At 48.2% G+C, this 20,900-nt stretch overlaps 1 protein-coding gene across 1 annotated transcript in view; it reads left to right on the top strand.

The window, feature by feature from the left end:
- Nucleotides 1-20,900, top strand: part of AGPS (alkylglycerone phosphate synthase) — a 531,881-nt gene that overhangs the window by 287,215 nt on the left and 223,766 nt on the right. The window contains exon 12 of the mRNA XM_030208991.1: nucleotides 16,633-16,684. Within this exon, the coding sequence (XP_030064851.1) occupies nucleotides 16,633-16,684 (52 nt within the window). The remainder of the gene's footprint in view (nucleotides 1-16,632; nucleotides 16,685-20,900) is intronic.

The following is a 20,900-nucleotide window of genomic DNA, read 5'->3' as shown; positions in this document are numbered from 1 at the left end:
CCGACTCAGCATGGAGTGGTGGCTCTCAGACAGCATGCTGTGGCGAGGAATGCTGCTGGCGCTCCCCGCTTGGTGCCTAGTGGTGACAGATGCCAGTCTGAAAGGCTGGGGCGCACATTGCAAGGGGAAGCATGCCCAGGGTCTATGGACACCCGAGGAGTCGGAGTGGTCCATCAACCGCCTAGAGTTGAAAGCGGTGTTTCAGGCGCTTCTGGCCTTTCAAGTGACCCTGGAAGGATTGGCTGTGTCAGAGTGATGTCAGACAACACGACAGCAGTGGCCTACATAAATCGACAAGGCGGCACTCAGTGCAGAGCTTTAGCCGCGCAGGCTGAACAAATTTGCCACTGGGCCGAGCTGCATCTACAGTTTCTGTCGGCAGCTCACATTGCAGGTCAGAGCAACGTGCAAGCCGATTATCTAAGCAGGCATCAGATCGATCCAGCGGAGTGGGAACTTGCAGACGAAGTGTTCCTTCAGATATGTGTCAAGTGGGGCAAGCCCGTGATGGATCTAATGGCGACAAGCTCCAATGCCAAAGTCCCGTGCAGACGGAGAGATCCTCGCGCGGCGGGGTTGGATGCCTTGGCTCAACCCTGGCCTCCGGGCCGACTGTATGTGTTCCCTCCGTGGCCCTTGATAGGGCGAGTGCTCCTGCGGATTCGGCTGCATCCAGGAGAAGTGGTTCTCGTCGCCCCGGATTGGCCCAGGAGGCCTTGGTATGCGGACCTCCGACAGATGCTCGTAGAGGATCCCCTTCAGTTACCTCTGGTTCCCAACCTGTTGTCACAGGGTCCGGTGACCATGGAGGACGCCGGCCAATTTGGTCTTATGGCCTGGCGATTGAGAGGGCGCAATTGAGAGGCAGAGGCTATTCCAATAAAGTAATTACCACTCTCCTGCAAGCCCGCAAGCGTCCCACTTCCGTGGCTTATGCCAGGATTTGGCGCCAGTTTGAAGTCTGGTGTGCTTCCAGAGAGATCACACCCCTGCGGGCTCCTGTCTCGCCGATTCTGGACTTTTTGCAGGATGGTGTACAAAAAGGCTTGGCCTATAATTCCCTGTGGGTGCAAGTGGCAGCATTGGCCTCCCTGCGTGGCAAGGTTGAAGGCGTGTCTTTAGCTGCTCATCCGGATGTGGCACGGTTTCTTAGAGGGGTGCTTCGGCTCCGTCCTCCCGTGCGTGCACCTTGTCCAGCTTGGAACCTGGGGCTAGTGCTGAAGGCCCTTCAGGGTGCTCCCTTTGAACCGCTTCGGCGTACTTCAGAGAAAGATTTGACACTGAAGGCCATCTTGTTAGTGGCCATTACTTCGGCGAGACGGGTGTCAGAGCTCCAGGCGCTGTCCTGTAGAGACCCTTTTCTGCAGTTTTCAGAGTCCGGGGTCACGGTTCGGACCATGCCTTCCTTCTTGCCTAAGGTGGTTTCAGTGTTTCACCTAAACCAACCTATTTTCTTGCCCTCCTTGGTCGAGGAGGAGTTTCCAGAATCTTTTGGGCAATTGCACCTGTTGGACGTGCGCAGGACTCTGCTGCAGTATCTGCGAGTTACTAACTCTTTCAGGACCTCTGATCATCTGTTTGTTTTGCTATCAGGTCCTCGCAGAGGGTCTCCAGCATCTAAAGCCACTATTGCCCGCTGGCTTAAAGAATCTATCTTTTCAGCTTATTTTCTTGCCGGCCGGCCTCCGCCTGATGCCTTTAAGGCGCATTCCACTAGAGGAATTTCCTCTTCTTGGGCTGAAACTGGAGCACTCTCTCTTCAAGTGATTTGTAGTGCAGCACCATGGGCTTCTAAGCTCTCTTTTGCCCGACATTACAGGCTGGATGTGGCTGCCAGGAGGGACGCACATTTTGGAGCGCAAGTGCTGGCGCGTGGTGTGGCTTGTTCCCACCCTATCTAGGGATTGCTTTGATACATCCTATCTGTAATGGCTGCATCTGCTTGATGACAAGGAAGGGAAAATTAGGTTCTTACCGTGATAATTTTCTTTCCTTTAGTCATAGCAGATGCAGCCATGATCCCTCCCTGTCTGATGCTATCTGCTGTAAATCTGTTTCAGGTTCTGTTCGTGTTTCCTGGAGATTCCGTCCTTGGGAGAAAGTCGGAAAACAGTCTTCAGGATTCTTGTTCAATTAAAGGAGGATGACTTAATTCCCTCCAGTTTAATGTTTTGGAGGATGAGTTTATTCCCTCCGGGAGGATGAGTTTATTCCCTCCAGTTATGTCTCAGTGGAGGATGAGTTTATGCCCTCCGGGAGGATGAGTTTATTCCCTCCAGTTATGTCTCAGTGGAGGATGAGTTTATGCCCTCCGGGAGGATGTTTCATTCCCTCCATTCTGAGTTAATGCCCTTTGTTGTAGGGCCATCGTTCGCTGTGAGGAAAGCTTATGTTATTCCCATTGCGGTTTGCCATACTGCTTTGGAAGCTTCAAATACTGAAGAGAGGCAGTGGAGCAAGCTGGTATGAGGCACTGAAAAAAGTGTGCTCTCTATCTCCCTCTGCTGGTTGATGGACACAACCCATCTGTAATGGCTGCATCTGCTATGACTAAAGGAAATAAAATTATCACGGTAAGAACCTAATTTTCCCATGTTCAGCTAGAAAGAATGAACCCATCCTCCACAATAGTCAGTCTAGCAAAACACCCCTGAAAGCTCTTAGAAAAAGGTTGGACAAGCCTGGCTTATCAGGGTCCACATTTTATATTTTGTAACGTTCAGAGGGCCAAAACATGCGTACATGTACACACTCACGCTACTTTTCTAAGAATCACAGACTTGCCCCCATCCATCATCTCCTCTGTCTTTCCTTCCCCCCTCCATCATCCAGCATTGCTAGTTTCTCTGTCTTCCCCTCTCTCCAGCATGCAGCACTGCCCCTGTCTTTCTGCTCCCCCACTGCACCATTCAGCATTGTTCCTGCCTATCTCTGTTCCCCCTATCCAGCATTTCCTAACTGTTTCTGTTCCTTCTCCTATACAATATTTCCCCTTTCTGCAGTCTCTCCAACCCATTCAGCATTGCCTGTCTCTCTCCCCGCCTCCTATTCACTATTGCCCTGTCTCTCCTTCTCCTAATCTAGTATTGCCCTATTCTCTCTCCCTCCCCTTCCATCTACCTCCATGTAGCACAATTTTCCTCCCTCTCATTGTTCCTCTGCCGGTCTGTGCTAATAAACAACTTAGTAAGGAGCACAGGACTGTGGCTCTCTGCATTCCGCTACTGCTACCTGTGCCAGTCCAGGAAGTTCACATCTGAAGAGGCAGGACTGGCACAGGAAGAAGTAGGGGCTGCAAAGAGCCACAGTCTTGCGCTTCTTCCTTGGTGGTTTGTTAGTGCAGACCCAGGGGAGAAGCAGTGAGTCTGTGGTCTTGAAATGATTCAGTTGGGGCTGGGAAGGCTTAGCCTCCACAAGCCTCTTATATGGGGCACCTGTGGGTTCCCCACTATCTCAGTAATGACTGAAGTGGCTGTTTCAAAATGAAAGATCATGAGTGACATAGTAGATTACGCAATCAAGTATAAAGAGATCACATTCGGAATAAGAGATAAAGTGGTATTGCGTTAAAGTTCATATGATGGATCGTTGCAGTATGCCTTGTTGAAGAGGCAAGTCTTCAGTGATTTCCGAAAGTTGGTTAGGTCGCGCATTTTTTTCACGTCAAGTGGTAGTGCATTCCATAGCTGTGTGCTTATGTAGGAAAAGCTGGATGCATGTGTTAATTTGTATTTTAGTCCTTTGCAGCTTGGGAAATGGATATTCAGGGGCCTCTCCATTAATGATTTTATGAACCAGGGTGCAGACTTTGAACGTAATACGTTCTTTGAGTGGAAGCCAGTGTAGTTTTTCTCTTAGGGGTATGGCACTTTTGTACTTTGTTTTACCAAATGTGAGTCTGGCTGCAGTGTTTTGGGCTGTTTGAAGCTTCCTGATGATTTGTTCTTTACATCCAGCATAGAGTGCATTGCAGTAGTCTAGGAGGCATATTTTCAAAGCACTTAGCCTTCCAAAGTTCCATAGGTTTCTATGGAACTTTGGAAGGCTAAGTGCTTTGAAAATATGCCTGTAGGTGACTTAGCACCATTGATTGTACCAGGCTGCGAAACATTTCTCTTGGGAAGAAAGGTTTTACTCTTTTGAGTTTCCACATTGATTGGAACATTTTATTTGTTGTATTCTTCACATGACTTTCAAGTGTGAGATTTCAGTCAATTGTAACTCCAAGAATTTTCAGGCTGTCTGAGACGGGAAGTATATAGTTTGGTGTGATTGTAGTGGTGGGTTTACTCGTGTTATGTTGTGATGAGAGGATAAGACATTGTGTTTTTTCTGCATTAAATTTTAATTGAAATGCATCTGCCCATGAGTTCATGATTTGGAGGCTGTGGTTGATTTCATTGGTGATTTCTTTATAGATCATGTTTGAACGGGATGTAGATCGTGACATCATCTGCGTATATGTATGGATTGAGGCCTTGGTTGGATAGCGATTTGGCCAGAGGTGTCATCATTAGGTTGAAGAGGGTTGGAGAACTCCGCATTCAGGTTTGCATGGAGCTGATGTATTCGAATTAGATTTCACTTGGTATGTTCTTGCGGTTAGGAAGCCTCTGAACCAGCTAAGAACGCTTCCTCCAACTCCGAAGTATTCTAGGATGTTTAGTAATATTTTATGGCTTACCATGTCGAATGCGCTGGACATGTCAAATTGTAGGAGAAGTATACTGTTGCCAGTTGCAATTGCTTGTTTAAATTTAGTTAGAAGAGTGATTAGTACTGTTTCGGTGCTGTGGTTGAAACAAAATCCTGATTGAGATTCGTGAAAATCCTGATTGAGATTCGTGAAGAATTGAGAATTTGTTTAAATAGTTGATAAGCTGCTTGGTTATCATACTTTCCATTAGTTTGGTTACCAGAGGGATAAATGCTACTGGGCGGTAGTTGGTTGTCACTTGTTTTTTTCTTTGAATCCTTAGGTATTGGGGTAAGTAGATTTGCCCTCTGGTGTGATGGTAGGATTCTAGATCCCTTTTGTTCTCCCCCACAAAAGTTGCTTGAATACCTTCTGCGTTTCTCAATCTGGTCTCAAGATCATCACTGTTAGGGTTTACCATGGTGCAATTGGAATTTATCATTAGGAATAAGCTCTATACAGCTTTTAGTTGTTTACTTGATGCATGACTTTTGTCTATTGAAGCCTTGCCATCTGTCTTACCCAGCTTATGAAATCACCATTTGAGCTACTTGTCACCTGCAGTCTGAAGTACCTGACATGGAAGGTCTTGTTCGTGCTGGTTACTTTAGCTCAGTGATTCACGTTGCACTGAGTTTTTCAAAAAGAGTGATTTTGTGCACCCATTCAAAATACCTTCCCAAAATAGTGTTTGAATTGTATCTTAACTAGTCAGTAGGCCTACCGACCTTTCCCCCCCCCCCCCCCCCTCTCTCTGTGTCTCTCTAAAGCTTCATGCCCATAAAGGTGAAAATGCACTGCACACTTTGGACTGCAAAAGAACCTTGGCCTTAAATCTGGAGCAGTCTAAAGTCTGTAGAAAGGCCACCCAGCTTTTTGTTGCTTTTGACCCTACAAGATGGGGGCTGCTTTTGGCTAGCAGACTACTGTTATTCATTTGTGCCCAGGCAGGTCTGACTCTATACAGGCTCATTTTCGAAAGAGAAGGACGCCCATCTTTCGACACAAATCGGAAGATGGGCGTCCTTCTCACAGGGTCGGCCAAATCGGTATAATCGAAAGTTGGTTTTGGGTGTCCCCCAACTGCTTTCTGTCGCAGGGACGACCAAAGTTCACGGGGGCATGTCGGAGGCGTAGCGAAGGCGGGACTTGGGCGTGCCTAACACATGGACGTCCTTGACCCATAATGGAAAAAAAAAAGGGCGTCCCTGATGAGCACTTGGATGACTTTACCTGGTCCTGTTTTTCTTACGAGCAAGGCACAAAGAGGTGCCCGAACTGACCAGATGAGAATCGGGGATGACCTCCCCTTACTCCCCCAGTGGTCACTAATCCCCTCCCACTTTCAAAAAAACATCTTTAAAAATATTTTGTGCCAGCCTCAAATGTCATACTCAGGTCCATCACAGCAGTATGCAGGTCCCTGGAGCAGTTTTAGTGGGTGCAGTGCAACCCACTGTATCCACATCTAGGTGCCCCCCCCCTTCACCCGTAAGAGCTATGGTAGTAGTGTACAGTTGTGGGTAGTGGGTTTTGGGGGGCTCAGCACACAAGATAAGGGAGCTATGCACCTGGGAACAATTTCTGAAGTCCACGGCAGTGCCCCCTAGGGTGCCCGGTTGGTGTTTTGGCATGTGAGGAGGACCAGTGCACTAGGAATGCTGGTTCCTCCCACGACCAAAGGGCTTGCATTTGGTTGTTTCTGAGATGGGCGTCCTTGGTTTTCATTATCGCCAAAAATCAGAAACGACCAAGTTTAGGGACATCTCTAAGGACGACCTAAATTTCAAGATTTGGGCGTCCCTGACCATATTATTGAAGCGGAAGATTGACGTCCATCTTGTTTCGATAATATGGGTTTCCCCGCCCCTCCACGGGGACATTTTGTGAGGACGTCCTCAGCAAAACTTGGGTGTCCCTTTCGATTATGCCCATCATAGTGTCATGGCTCATAATGTCAGAGCTGTGGTGACATTGATAGCACACTTGAAGTCAGCCTCTGTAGAAGAGATTTGCAGTGCTGCAAAATGGACTTTGATCCACACATTTACGTCGCATTATTATCCAGACTAGGACTCCTTAAGCATTGGTAGGTTTGCCCAGCCAGTCCTCTAGAATCTGTTATGGAGCGTAGGATCTAACTTCATCCCCCCTATTCCCATTACTTTCAGTTTCCAGCTGCCTTTTGAACAGAAAGAGAGGGAAACAATTATAAAGTTTATAATTTAAGGCTAGTTGCTGTCAAAAATAGCTTTCATGTTTGCTCATTGTAGCACCTCTGGTTTCTTTCTGTTTATCATTTTTATTCCCCTGTTGAAAGCAGCCTATAGCTAGGCAGTCCTATTTGTGAGGATTCAGCTATTCTGCTAGTCTTTGGAGAAAACACAGATGCTTATGTGTTTTTCAAGGACAGCAAGACAGGAATCCTCATAACTCTCTGTCCTCTTGAAGGAGTCATATTCTGTGAAGCTTTCAGTGGACTGAGGGGGTTCCGTGTGGCAGTGGCAGGCCAGAATAGGGGTCAATGCATGGTTAGATAGTCTTAAAAGATCTGGAAGGGATGCTGGAGAAAAGTTCCCCTTCAGGCTCCGTAAGATCATGTCAGCCCACGTGTGAGGATTCCTATTCTATTATCCGATGGGAACACTTGCTACAGGTAAGTGTGTATTACAGTATCGAATGGTTACTTCAGCTTAGGTTATGACATTTTTGTTTGTTTCAGGTTCAGAAAAGCTACTTAATTGTATTCTTCCATTGCCATATTGTACAGTACTTGCAAAGCAAAAGGTCTAAAACCAGGTTTATTCTAGGTATTGTAGTATTCTAATTCTACAGGCACAACCAGTAGATATGGAGATTTAATTATGTTTTTATAAATATTGTTTATATCAACTAGGAATGAAGTGTACTTAATTCTTTTATATGTTAATATTAAATTTTTTGGTTATCACCTTAGAACTCTATGGGTAAAGCAGAATATTTATTTATTTATGGTATTTATACCCCAATATATATGTTTTAAATTAATAATTTCCAAAATGATCAGGATAAAGTGAATTATGAAATAAAACAGTCAAGTGACAGTTTGATTTCTGTAAAACTTACAAATTGGATTAATGAAATTTTGCAAAATACAGTGTTTTTGTAAGTTTTCACACCCTTGTACTTTTTCACGTTCTGCTGTCTGAAAGACATAGTTCAAAATTCATTGAAGTGGGAGTTTGTTTCACTGATTGACACAACATACGCTACAGTTTCAACACAGCTTGACTTAATACCCATAGGAATATAATGGGTGTCTCTGTCATTAGCACAAGCTAAATTTTAGCGTGCCTACAGTGTGGCTTAGTAAACAGGGCCCATAGTTTTTGTTTTATTTATTCAGATGTTGGTCATAACATAATTCACTACAGAAGCTGGAAAATTTAAAGCACTTTAAAAATACACTTTTTTGAGCTGGTAGTTTTGTCCTGCTCCTTTGGAACAAGGGCAGAGATCTGGTGCCAAGAGCCTTCATTCCCTGGGTTACCTGAGAACTTTTTCCCTATATTTTTATATCCCCTCACAACTCTCTTTATTTCAGTCATCACAGTGACAGTTCTTAAGCAAAGACTTGCATTTTGGCTCTTTTTTAGGACCTTACAATCATGAACATTAAATCATGCTTCCTAATGACCATAACTGTGCTCTGTGGGACTATGTACATTGTCACCGTAGAATCTTCCAAGGAATGGTAGACATGAGCTGGTTGTCAAACCCAAATCCTTCCACATGGTAATGAGCCGTTCTAGGTAATGAGCATTTGTTAGATAAGGACTTTTGATTTCTAGTGATGCCACTAAAACAAGAAAGTCCATGCAGAACTATTGGAGTTGGAAAATTTTTGTGTTATATTGTTTCCCTTGTCGTTTATAAGAATGATTTTTTGTTCATTTTTTTACAAGGGTATTTTTTTTATTCCGAAGCAAATGTGAAGGGGGTGCATTTACAGGGCACACTCTTCCTAAAGAGGGTTCACTCTTTTTTTTTTTTCCCCAATAGTGCAGTCATAAGGGAGCAACAATATAAAGTTCTGCTGTCTTTATATTGCCCCAAAACGAGCTTTTCAGGCATGTTTGAGTATTCAGGGAGAATGTCCCAGATATACACAATATCATGTTTCTCTAGGTGGTATGCTTTGGACCTGTGCACAGATCCTGAGGGTATTGGCAGATGATCATTTAAAATTTAAACAATTTGTTGGACATATCAATGGCAGTGAATCCTGAAGTTCAGTTGTGTGATAAATTGAACTAGGTGGCCATCCTGCGTAAGGGAAGAAAACTTTTGCTGTTCAAGACATGCTTAGTGGGAAAGAAGTGTATTTGGTAAATTGGAGAAAGTGAGAACAACTCATATTTAGTCAGTGGAAAAATGTTATTCCAGATATTGAAGTTAAGAGAGGTAAGTAAGGCAAGGAAATTACCACACCAGTGGGAAACTGTTCCAGAAAGTGTGGGCTCCTATCGAGAAAGCATGCCTGCAAAGGGGGGGGGGGGGGGGGGGGGGGGTTGGGACTTGATATACCACCTTTCTGAGGTTTTTGCAACTACATTCAAAGCGGTTTACATATATTCAGGTACTTATTTTGTACCAGGAGCAATGGAGGTTTAAGTGACTTGCCCAGAGTCACAAGGAGCTGCAGTGGGAATCAAACTCAGTTCCCCAGGATCAAAGTCCACTGCACTAACCACTAGGCTACTCCTCAAAGTTAGGTATTAAACTATAATGTTTGGCTCATGGAGACAGGTTAAAGTGTTTTATTAATCGTGGAAACCATTTATTGAACAAAACAGGAATATAATTATAAATGGTATACTGAGTATTGGGGGGGCATGGGGGGGGTTCTTTTTCTTTGCTCCGGAGATGAAACAACATGGAGCCAGGAATTTGAGGACTTTAGACTTGGTGGGGATATACAGAGGGGACGGGTTTGGGGTATGAAGGATGGGGAGGGCAATAAAAAAAGACCAAACATTTAACAACACTGGGGGACAGATGCACATAATTTATGGATGGTTTATTCTGTAAACAGTTGGTCAATTGCATTATTTCCTCTTTGATATATTTTGAAGAAGGAAGAGAAGTTGTGAACTGTGTTTCCATACCATCATGCCGATCAATCCATAGACTGGTGGGTTCTGTCCATCTACCAGCAGGTGGAGATAGAGAGCAATCCTTTTGCCTCCCTATATGTGGTCATGTGCTGCCGGAAACTCCTCAGTATGTTCTCTATCTCAGCAGGTGGTGGTCACACACAGCAGCAGCTCTGGCTAGGTCTCCAAGCCTAATTCTTAGGTTTTGTTGAGTACCTGGGGTTGAGGGCTCTTCTTGAGCAAGTGCAAACCTGGTGGTGCCAGGTCCCTCCTTTTCTCCTCCCTCCCGCTGGCTCCGTTAAAAAAAAAAAAATTTGAACGTCCTTTAAGGGCGTTTATTTCAACGTTTATATCAGCGTTTATTGCAGCTGCTCACTGGGACACCAGTTTGTTACAGCTCGGAGCGAGAAGCAGGTAATTTTACCTTTTATAGCGGGCAGGGGGTTCCCCGTTCGGTCTCCACGTAGCTTATGGCGTCGGAGGGTGAGGGTGCGAAGATTCGCCCCCAGACCGCGTGTGTGCGTCTAGCGGGGATGCGGGGGTTTCAAAGCCTGATTCGCCTTTGTTTGGGCATCAGTTTGGACTCCGGTCAGTGTTCCGGTTCTTCCTCCAGTGCGGCGGTTTTTTCCCGCCATAAGCGCCCATCCCCCGCTGCTCGCACCCCCCATTTTGGCCGGCCACTCTGCTTGGACGGCTTCTTCTTGGGTTGCCCTCGAGGTGGGAGACGTTAATGTTATGGTCGCCCTTGATTCGGGCGACGGCAAGAAAGCGGCGAAAGTTAAGCGCTGTTCTTTCCGCGCAGCTCCTTCTTGGAGTTAAGCGCCGGACGCCATTTTGGATGCGCAGCATGTTCCCCCCCCCCCCCCCCCCCCCCCCGGTTGAGGGTGCGTCTAGGGCCGTGGCCCAGGCGGCAGAAGTGCACAGTTTAGGGGGTTCTCCCCTGAGTTCATTTTCCTGCTGCATCAGGCTTTTCTTATGCTAAACGCTGCCCTGGCTCCCCCCTCTGATCAAGGGGTTGAGGCCTCCGAAGCTAACGCCCTCGGGTGGACTTCCAGGCCCTAGAGGACTCTGTCTCCTCTGATGTAGATGAGGGCAGCGTATCTGAGTTCTCCCAGCGGTCCTTTGGGGATTCCTTGGAGGAGACGGATTTCCGCTCGAATAGAGCAGATAACCCCTCTGCAGCACGGATCTTTCGCTCAGAGGATTTGCCCAACCTGTTAGTGCAGGCCATGAGCATTTTGAAGATTTCCTCTCCGGAGGACGTCTCTTCCTCAGCCTCTGTTGGCTCTGCCATTATGCTGGGGACGAAGCGCCCGCCTAGAACCTTCCATGTGCATGAAGCCATGCACACCTTGATTTTGGCTCATTGGGATTTCCCAGAAGCGAGCCTTAAAGTGGCTAGGGCTTTGTCCCGCCTCTATCCTCTGCCTGAAGGTGAACGGGAGGCCTTTCTTGGGCCTACCGTGGATTCTTTAATCACTGCGGTGACTAAGAAAACGGCGTTGCCGGTGGAAGGTGGCACGGCCCTAAAGGACGCCCAAGACAGGAGATTGGAGGCGGCTTTAAAGTTGTCCTTCGAGGCGGCTGCTTTAAGTTTGCAGGCCTCAATTTGCGGCTCCTATGTGGCCAGGGCATGCCTGACGCTAGTGCAGCGGGCTTCCCCCTCGGATCCTTCCTTGAGGGCTGATTGGCCAGCCCTGGAATCGGGCTTGGCCTACTTGGCAGACTTGCTGTATGATGTCTTGAGAGCCTCGGCTAAAGGTATGGCTCAGACAGTCTCTGCACGGCGGTGGCTTTGGCTAAAGCATTGGTCTGGTGACCACGCCTCTAAGTCTCGCCTGGCTAAGTTGCCTTTTAAAGGCAAGCTGCTCTTTGGGTCGAGCTGGACAAGATTTTGACCGATCTCGGCACGTCTAAGGGCAAGAGATTACCGGAGGTCAGGTGCCTGCCCTGGTTCCTCCAAAGGACGGTTTCAGGAAGCCCGTCGGTATCGCCCGGGCAAGTCGGGCTCCTCTGCCCCCTTTTCCTTCATAAGGAACTTCTCCCCCAAGCAGCATTCCTTTCACAGAGACCGCCGTCCCGGTGGTGCCTCCTCCGGTCCTCCCCCAGGGTCTCGTACCCAATGACGGGGCCCTGGTCCATGGCCCAGAGCAGATTGGAGGACGCCTATCCTCGTTTCTGAGCGAGTGGACGAGGGTAACTTCAGTCGCTTGGGTGCTGGAAGTCATCAGAGACGGCTACAAGCTAGAGTTCTGCCGACCCTTAAGAGACGGGTTTGTGCACTCTCCCTGCAAGTCTCCGGTCAAAGCTGTGGCAGTGCAGCAGACTTTGGACAATCTGATCCGCCTGGGTGCGGTCGTTCCGGTGCCAGAAGATCAGCTTGGCAAGGGACATTACTCCATTTACTTTGAGGTACCAAAGAAAGGAGGTTCTGTCCGGCCTATCCTCGACCTCAAATGGGTCAATCGGGCCTTGTAAGTTCAGCACTTCCGGATGGAGACTCTCCGCTCTGTTATAGCGGCAGTGCAGGCAGGGGAGTTCCTGGCATCCTTGGACATCAAGGAAGCTTACTTGCATATTCCCATCTGGCCTCCTCATCAACGCTTTCTACGTTTTGCAGTTCTGAGCCGACACTTCCAGTTCAGAGCCCTCCCGTTCGGGTTGGCTACTGCTCCGCGGACCTTTTCCAAAGTAATGGTGGTCATCACAGCCTTCCTTCGCAAGAAAGGAGTACAAGTCCATCCTTATCTGGACGACTGGTTGATCCGAGCCCCCTCTTTTGCAGAGTGCGGCAGAGCTTCAGACCGGGTGATTGCTCTTTTGAGCTCCCTAGGGTGGATCATCAACTGGGAGAAAAGCCAGCTGCACCCGACTCAGTCCCTGGAGTATCTGGGAGTTCGATTCGTCTCCCAAGTGGGCAGAGTGTTCCTGCCAGACAATCGGGTTGTCAAGCTTCAGGCTCAGGTGGACTAGTTCCTAGCAGCCTCTCCTCTTCGGGCTTGGGACTATGTGCAGCTGTTGGGCTCTATGACGGCCACGATGGAAGTAGTGCCCTGGGCCAGGGCCCATATGAGACCTATACAGCTCTCTCTGCTGCAGCGATGGACTCCAGCTTCGGAGGATTACGCTGTGCGCTTCCCTTGGATCCGGCGGTGCGCAAGGCGATGAGCTGGTGGCTGAGGCCAGACAAGCTGTTCGCAGGAATGCCTCTTATGACCCCGGAGTGGGTTGTCGTCACGACGGACGCCTCTTTGAAGGACTGGGGAGCCCACTTCTTGGGAAGGACAGCGCAGGGGCTCTGGTCCCCTGCAGAGGCAAAGTGGTCTATCAACCTCTTGGAACTCAGAGCCATTCGGTTGGCGCCTTTGGAGTTTCTCCCGGTCCTGGCGCTGAAGCCAGTATGGGTCCGTCGGACGATGCCACGGCTGTGGCCTATGTCAATCGCCAGGGAGGTACCATGAGCGCCCCTCTAGCCAAGGAGGCCATGAAGCTATGCCAGTGGGCAGAAGCAAACCTGGAACAGCTGTTGGCGGCCCACATTGCGGGAGTCATGAATACTGCTCAGGCCTTCTTGGACATCACGAAGCGCTGGGGCCAGCCGAGCCTAGATCTGATGGCGTCATCCGCCAATTGCCAAGTGCCGTGCTTTTTCAGCAGAGGACGGGACCCTCGATCTCTGGGAGTAGATGCTCTTCTCCAACAGTGGCCGACACAGGAGCTTCTCTGTGTTCCTGCCTTGGCCCGTGTTGGGCAGGGTGCTAGGCCGGGTGGCAAAGCATCAGGGCCAGATAATCCTGGTGAGTCCGGATTGGCCCAGATGTCCCTGGTATGCGGACTTGATCAGACTCTCAGTGGATGGCCCTCTGCAGCTGCCAGCGGAGCGGGGCCTGTTGCATCAGGGTCCCGTGGTAATGGAGGATCCCTCCCCCTTTGGTCTTTCGGCCTGGCTATTGAGCGGCAGCGTCTGAGGAAGAAGGGCTTCTCAGACAAGGTCATCGCCACTATGCTGAGAGCGAGGAAGCGCTCTACTTCTACTGCTTACGCCAGGGTTTGGTGTACCTTTGCATCATGGTGTGAGGCAGGCTCACTTTCTCCCTTCACTGCTCCAATTTCTTCAGTATTGGCGTTCCTGCAAGAAGGTCTGGAAAAAGGCCTGTCGCTCAGTTCCCTTAAGGTCCAGGTAGCGGCTCTTGCTTGCTTCAGGGGTCACCTGAAGGGTGCTTCCCTGGCCTCGCAGCCAGATGTGGTACGCTTTCTCAAGGGAGTTAATCACCTGCGCCCTCCTCTGCACTCAGTGGTACCTGCGTGGAATCTCAATCTGGTGCTAAGAGCCTTGCAGAAGCCGCCTTGTGAACCCTTGTCGAGGGCACCTCTGAAAGACCTGACGTTGAAAGCAGTCTTTTTGGTGGCTATCACTTCAGCCAGAAGAGTTTCCGAGCTCCAGGCGCTATCATGTCAGGAGCCCTTTCTGCAGTTCAGTGAGGCAGGAGTGTCTATTCGCACGGTGCCTTCCTTCCTGCCCAAGATTGTTTCTCGCTTCCGTGTGAATCAGCAGCTCTGTCTACCCTCCTTTCGTAGGGAGGACTACCCAGAGGAGTACTCTGCTCTCAAATATCTAGATGTGAGACGAGTCGTCATCTGATGCTTGGAAGTGACCAATGAGTCCGGAAGTCGGATCATCTGTTTGTGCTGTTCGCAGGTCCTCGTAAGGGTCTGCAGGCTGCCAAGCCTACAGTGGCACGATGGGTCAAGGAAACCATTGCAGCGGCTTATGTGGCCGCGGGGAAGGTGCCGCCTATCCAGCTGAAGGCTCACTCCACTAGAGCACAGGCGGCCTCGATGGCAGAGGCCGGGTCAGTCTCCTTGGAAGAGATTTGTAGGGCGGCAACTTGGGCATCGGCTCATACCTTTTCCAGACATTACCGCTTGACTGTGGCTGCTCGGGCGGAGGCCCGGTTTGGAACTTCAGTGTTGCGGTCAGGGATTTCTATGTCCCGCCCTGGGTGAGTACTGCTTCGGTACACGCCACCAGTCTATGGATTGATCGGCATGATGATATGGAAGGTAAAATTATGTTACATACCTGATAATTTTCTTTCCATTAATCATAGCCGATCAATCCATAGCCCCTCCCAGATATCTGTACTGTTTATATTCTGGTTGCATTTCAGGTTCAAGTTTAGTCTTCAGTTCCTGTTCAGGAGGACTTCGTGTTCAAGTTTTTTCTATTGGATTCTTCAGGAGTTGAGACGATTTTGTGTTACAGTGAGCTGCTGCATTCCTCTCCCCTCCGTTTTACGGGGCTGGATTGAGACCTAAGTTCTGCCGGCGCTCCCTCCCGCTTCGTGCGGCTGTAGGGCAGCTTTGTACCCCTCCCGCTTCGGCGGTGTTAGGGTCAGTCAGCTCCTCCCGCAATTGCAGTTGCAGGATAAGCCAGATCCCCCCGCATCGGCGGGTGTGGTGTCCCTCCCCCGCTCCGCGGGGATGAGCTGGACGGATTCCCCTCCCCCACTTGTGTGGGGATGAGCTGGGTTGATTCCCCTCCCCCGTTTCGGCGGTGGTGAGCTGGGCAGAGTGTCCCTTTGTGGGTGTAATTCTCTAAGTGCTGAGTCCTGCGGATGGAGCTTTGATATCGACATACTGAGGAGTTTCCGGCAGCACATGACCACATATAGGGAGGCAAAAGGATTGCTCTCTATCTCCACCTGCTGGTAGATGGACACAACCCACCAGTCTATGGATTGATCGGCTATGATTAATGGAAAGAAAATTATCAGGTATGATACATAATTTTACCTTTGAGCACGTAAGTTGAAGTTAAAAAAAAAAAAAAACTAAACAAAAATAGTGTGCACTATTATCAACAAACAAAAAGACACAAAATGTCATGTTTTCGGCTCATTTTCATTTAATGACATGGGATGTGTTGTTGATGTTTCCCACATCATTGCAAATGACAACCCATTCCTTTTTTATTATTTTTTAAATATGTGAATTAAAAAAAAAAAGCCATTCAGGATATACATGAAGCCCCTTTTACAAAGGTGCGCTAACCATGTAGATGCCCTTAGGAATATTATGGGTGTCTACACTATTAGTGTGCGCTAAAAATGCTAGTGCACCTTTATAAAAGACTCCCTAAGAGACTAAACACAAGTTATTAGACATACCTTCTCAAGCCTTATACCATTTGGAAAGAAGGGTAACATAAGAAATTTTAAACAATGTTCTTAGTTTTCAAGTTTAGGAAAATCAAATCTCTGTTAAACTGAAAGATCTTTACTATATACTTCTACTAATTTTTTGTTGCTTGAAATCTTTATAAAGTGTTTTTTTAAAGGAGCAAAACTGGTGAAATGATGGTATATATTACATGAGTCAAGATTTGTAAATGCTCCTTTCATCCAGTAAAATGTAAAACAACAGTGAAACTGAAAAAATTTAATGAACTATGTTTTTTTCATGTGCAACCAGGATCATAATAAGCCTTTTACAATTTTTGGCCAGGTTTGCTGCTTATAAAGTGAGCGCTTACTGAGAATTTTTCCTTTGGAAAAGGATAATAAATATTAATTTATTTATTTGGTACTCCGATTTCCTGCCTCCCTTACAAAAAATGCACCCGAGACAGTTTGACCTGTAGACATCAAATATTAATACTTTTTAAATTTGTGCAAAATATACATTTGCATTTTAAAATCTTGATTTGGGGAGCAAATTGTCAAAATATTTGCTATGAATATATATTATATTTCCTATCAGAATTTGTAATGTTTATATATCCTCAATGCTTTCTTACAGAGATGTGCTCCTGCATCAATTCGCCTTATGGATAACGCACAGTTTCAGTTTGGTAAGTTTCCATATTAAATAAACTAATATTTCTAATACATTAGTATGTTTTCTTTTTCTTATGATTTTGCTGTGGCGAAAGTGCTGATAAGCTGCGTAGAAGGATATTTACATGGCTACTCTTTTCTTTAATCTTATACTCTAATGCCAACCAAACGTTTTTAGCTTGTTGAATTGGAAGATAGAGGGAGATCTGAAAGACAGTTATCTTCTGGTTTTGTAAAATTTCTTAGACATTTCTTGAAGTTTTTGAAAAATCTTCTTGTATAACTTAAGTGCTGTGATCTTAAAATATCAAGATGCTGTTTTTGCTAAACTTTATTATGTATCTACTATACATACAGATATGTATGAAAATGTGAACAGTGAATAAAGAACCAAGCTTCAGAAAATGGAGACAGAGCTGAGTTAATATTCAGAGAAATCATGACCATTGCTAGTAATTATCTATATAAATAAAATCCCCCTCAGACATTCTGAATCCCCCTCAGACGTTCTGAAGCTCACCTCTCTCCAACTGTGGCTCCTGACCTAGGCTATTCGGATTCCCGCACTCAGCCACGCCCATCTGCGCCCTAGGCCACGCCCCATCTGGACATAAAAAGCACTCTCAACGTTCCATTGACCACTGACGTCAATGAAGCCAGTTCGTTTGTTCGAAGCTTTGTAGCAGCAGATGTGGGCCCCGCCCTCGCGTCAAACGTAATGACGTTGAGGGCGGAGCACTTTCAAGGAGCCAATCAGTAGCCGAAAGCAGGAGAGAGGCCAGGTTCACACTCTCGCACAGGACGAAGAGGGAGGGCGGCAACACGGCGAGCAAATGGCTGCGGCGAGTGTCCAATGTGCAGGAGGCGGGTGAGGGCTCGGGGTCGAGGACCACTGGCGACTCGGAAGTGGGGGGAGGGGGGGAGGAAACAGCACTGGCTACGACTCCAGCGCAGCCGTCATCCCATTCACTGAAAACAAAAGAAGCAAACCTATGACATGCTTCAGGACGTTTAATACACAGGAGTGGAAGTGACCCAAGCAACTGTACGGTAAGGAAGGAAGCCCATTGGTTAATCTCTGTTTCAACTCCCCCACGCAGCCGTCATTGCTATACACTCACAAACAAGCAAACCTAGGAGCTGCTGCTTCACATTGTCGTTTTTAAATTGAGGACAAAAGGAGAGGGGACACAGACAGACCCTGCAACTGGGAGGGGGGACCCTGCAACTGGGAAAAAGGGACGGGGGGAACCCCCCTGGAACTGGGAGGGAGGGGGGAATCCCCCCTGCAACTGCAACACAGACCGGGGGGGGGGGGGGGGGGGGAGACCCTGGCACATACTCTCATTCTCACACACACACTCGCACCCAGTCTCACTCTCCCTCTGTCACACACACACGCGCACATTCACTCTCTGTCACACACTCACTCTCTCAAACATACACACTCCGAGGAAAACTTTGCTAGCGCCCGTTTCATTTCTATACGAAACGGGCCTTTTTTACTAGTATTCAATAAGTCTCTTTGGTTTAATGAATTTTCCAGAGATGACATTGGTGGTCATGAGCTCTGTTGCAAGTAAGAGAAAATGTTCCTTTTATTTCATGACTGGTAGTAGTGGCTGTTCTGATAGTTTTGTTGTTCTTAAAAAAAACAACAACAAAACCCAAACTATAAAATTGCAGTCTGCCATAGACCAGTTGAGTGTGCTTTTTAAAGTTAGCTCAACATATGCAGTAACTGCAGGAAACAGTGATGTGTTTTTAAGCTACTCTGGTGCCTTGCAGATGAGACTCACTGGTGCCCTCAGGCCATATTCATATCATAATCTATGTCTTTCCATAGCATCCTATAGACCAATCCAGAAACAGATGGGTTATGTCCCTCCACTAGCAGGTTAGATAGAGATCAAGCTTTCAGCTCCCTGTCACGTATACACAGCAGGAACCTAGGTTTGTGAGCCCTTGGGCCACTGCCGAGGAGCGACAGCGGCAGGAGAATCACCCCAACACAAGACAAGGCAGACCGGAACTGGAACACAGTGGACCGGAGCAAGGCTTCACCTGCACCTGGCCGCTTTTCATCAGAAGTTGAGCTTCTGGCTTCAGGTGGCCGGCAGGACTTACCGGACAGGACAGGGAGGCAGGACTGCAGGACACAGCAGCAGGCTGACAAATAACAGGTAACACTAGAAACACGCTGGGTTCCAGGAAAACCGCAGGCAAACGAACAATCCAGAAACAAGCCGGGTCAGGGCAGGCTGTAGGCAGAAGAATAGTCCAATAACAATCCGGGTCTGGGCAGGTGGCAGGCAGAAGAATAGTCCAATAAACAATCCGGGTCTGGGCAGGCGGCAGGCAGAAGAAATAGACCAAAAAACAAGCAGAGTAAAAGTCACCAAAACGAAAAGCACAAAGGCACTGCAACAACTCACAGCAAAGGAACGCCTCTGAAGAACACTGTTGCAAGGCAACTAGGAACCTTACCAGGTGGTTAATAAAGGCAGGTCACAAGGGAGTTCACCAGGTATGGGTGCTGCTTTGTTCCAAAAAACTCCCAAAACAATCTGGAGAGCTGGAAGATCCGGACCGGACCAGCATATCTTCCGGAACATGGGAAACGGTAAACCATCACTTCACAGCATTCCCCAGGTCTAAACCCCGGGGACCGAGGTGACTGCGAGCCAGGGACCTGGGCACAACCGTGACACTCCCTATATATGGTCACATGCAGTCACATGATCCTCGGTATTCTCTCTTACCTAGCAGGTGAATGGTCACAGCTCAGCAGCTCTGTTTCGCTCCTCTGTTATTTTTAGGTGTTTTAGCAGGGACTGTCCTTCTTTGTTAAACTGTACAACGCTGCGTAACCCTAGCAGCGCTCTAGAAATGTTAAGTAGTAGTAGTAATAGTAGTGTAGTTGAGCCTGTTTGAATCTCCTCTCCTACTTTGTAGGTGCAGTTGAGTGTTTGGGTCTCCTCTCCTACTTCAGTGGGTGTAGTTGAGTTAACCCTGGGGTTGAGGGCTCTCCCAGGCTTGGGATCGAGCGGTGTTACACCTGGTGGTACCAGGTCCCTCCCTTCCTCCCCCCTCCCGCTGGAGCCAGTGCAACATGAAGTTTTCTCCTCTATTAACAGGATAAGAAAGTAAAGAACAGCTCACTCAGGACAGATTTGTTGCAGCTTCGGATTTTTTTCAGGTACTGAAAGCTAATAGCGGGAGGGGGTTGTTCCCGGGATGAGTAGTGCGGCGCCTGCCTCCCCGGACCGCGTTTGCGCAGCGACAGGAGATGTGCGGCCTTCCGCGGAGTGGGCCGCCCATTCCCACCCTTTGGCCACCGATTTTGGCGCGCCTGCCGCACTGACCGCCCTACCGTTGTTCGCCGCCCAGGACACGATGGCGTCTCGGGCCGCGTTAGCCGCCATTCCCCCGAGGCCGACCTCTGACACACTTCTTTTCGGGCCGCAGTGGCAGCCCATCTCACGTTGGCCGCTCATTCTTTGATGGCCGCTCATGGAATGCAGGCCGCCCTAAAGAAGGGCGGTTTGGGAAAGGCGCCTAAGTCCAAAAAGAAGCGCCTTCCTTCCCGCACTGTTCCTTCTCGGGGTGAGGTAACGGGCGCCATCTTGGATCGCGCAGCTCCGTGTCTCCGCTTTATTCAGCGGTTTCAGAGAGCTCTTTTCTTCCTGAGCCCTGTTTTAATGTGGGATTGGATAAGGAAGCTTTTTTTCCCCCTGAATTTGTGCGTTTAACGCACCAGGCTTTTCAGCTAGAAAGGGCTGGGGCTGACCCGGCAGATACGGGCGCTGGGTCTGCTCAGAAACCCCCTAGGGTGGCACCCCTACTTTTAGATCTTGTGTCTGGTTTTTCTGAGGTAGATGAGGGCAGCTTGTATGAAGTATCCCAGCTTTCTGGGGTAGAAACGCTGGAGGAGAGTGAGATCACCTCTGATGGAGCGGATGACTCTTCTGCTACCCGGCTGTTTCGGCAGGAGGAATTGCCTAACCTGATTGTGCGGGCTATGGAGATTCTAAACATCTCGGCTCCTCAGAGTGAGACTTCCTCCTCGGTGTCTCCTTCTATTATGACAGACACTAGGCGTCTGCCTAGAGGTTTTCACCTCCATGAGGTTATGAAGGGCCTGATTGCGGAGCAATGGGACTCTCCGGAGACCGGCCTTCGGGCCATTAAGGTCATGAAGCTCTTATATCCCCTTTCTGAGGGAGAGCG

The sequence above is a fragment of the Microcaecilia unicolor genome, chromosome 7, assembly GCF_901765095.1.
Source record: "Microcaecilia unicolor chromosome 7, aMicUni1.1, whole genome shotgun sequence".
Taxonomy (NCBI): Eukaryota; Metazoa; Chordata; class Amphibia; order Gymnophiona; family Siphonopidae; genus Microcaecilia; species Microcaecilia unicolor.
Note: the sequence above shows the minus strand (reverse complement) of the source record. Positions and strands in the feature narration are given on the sequence as shown.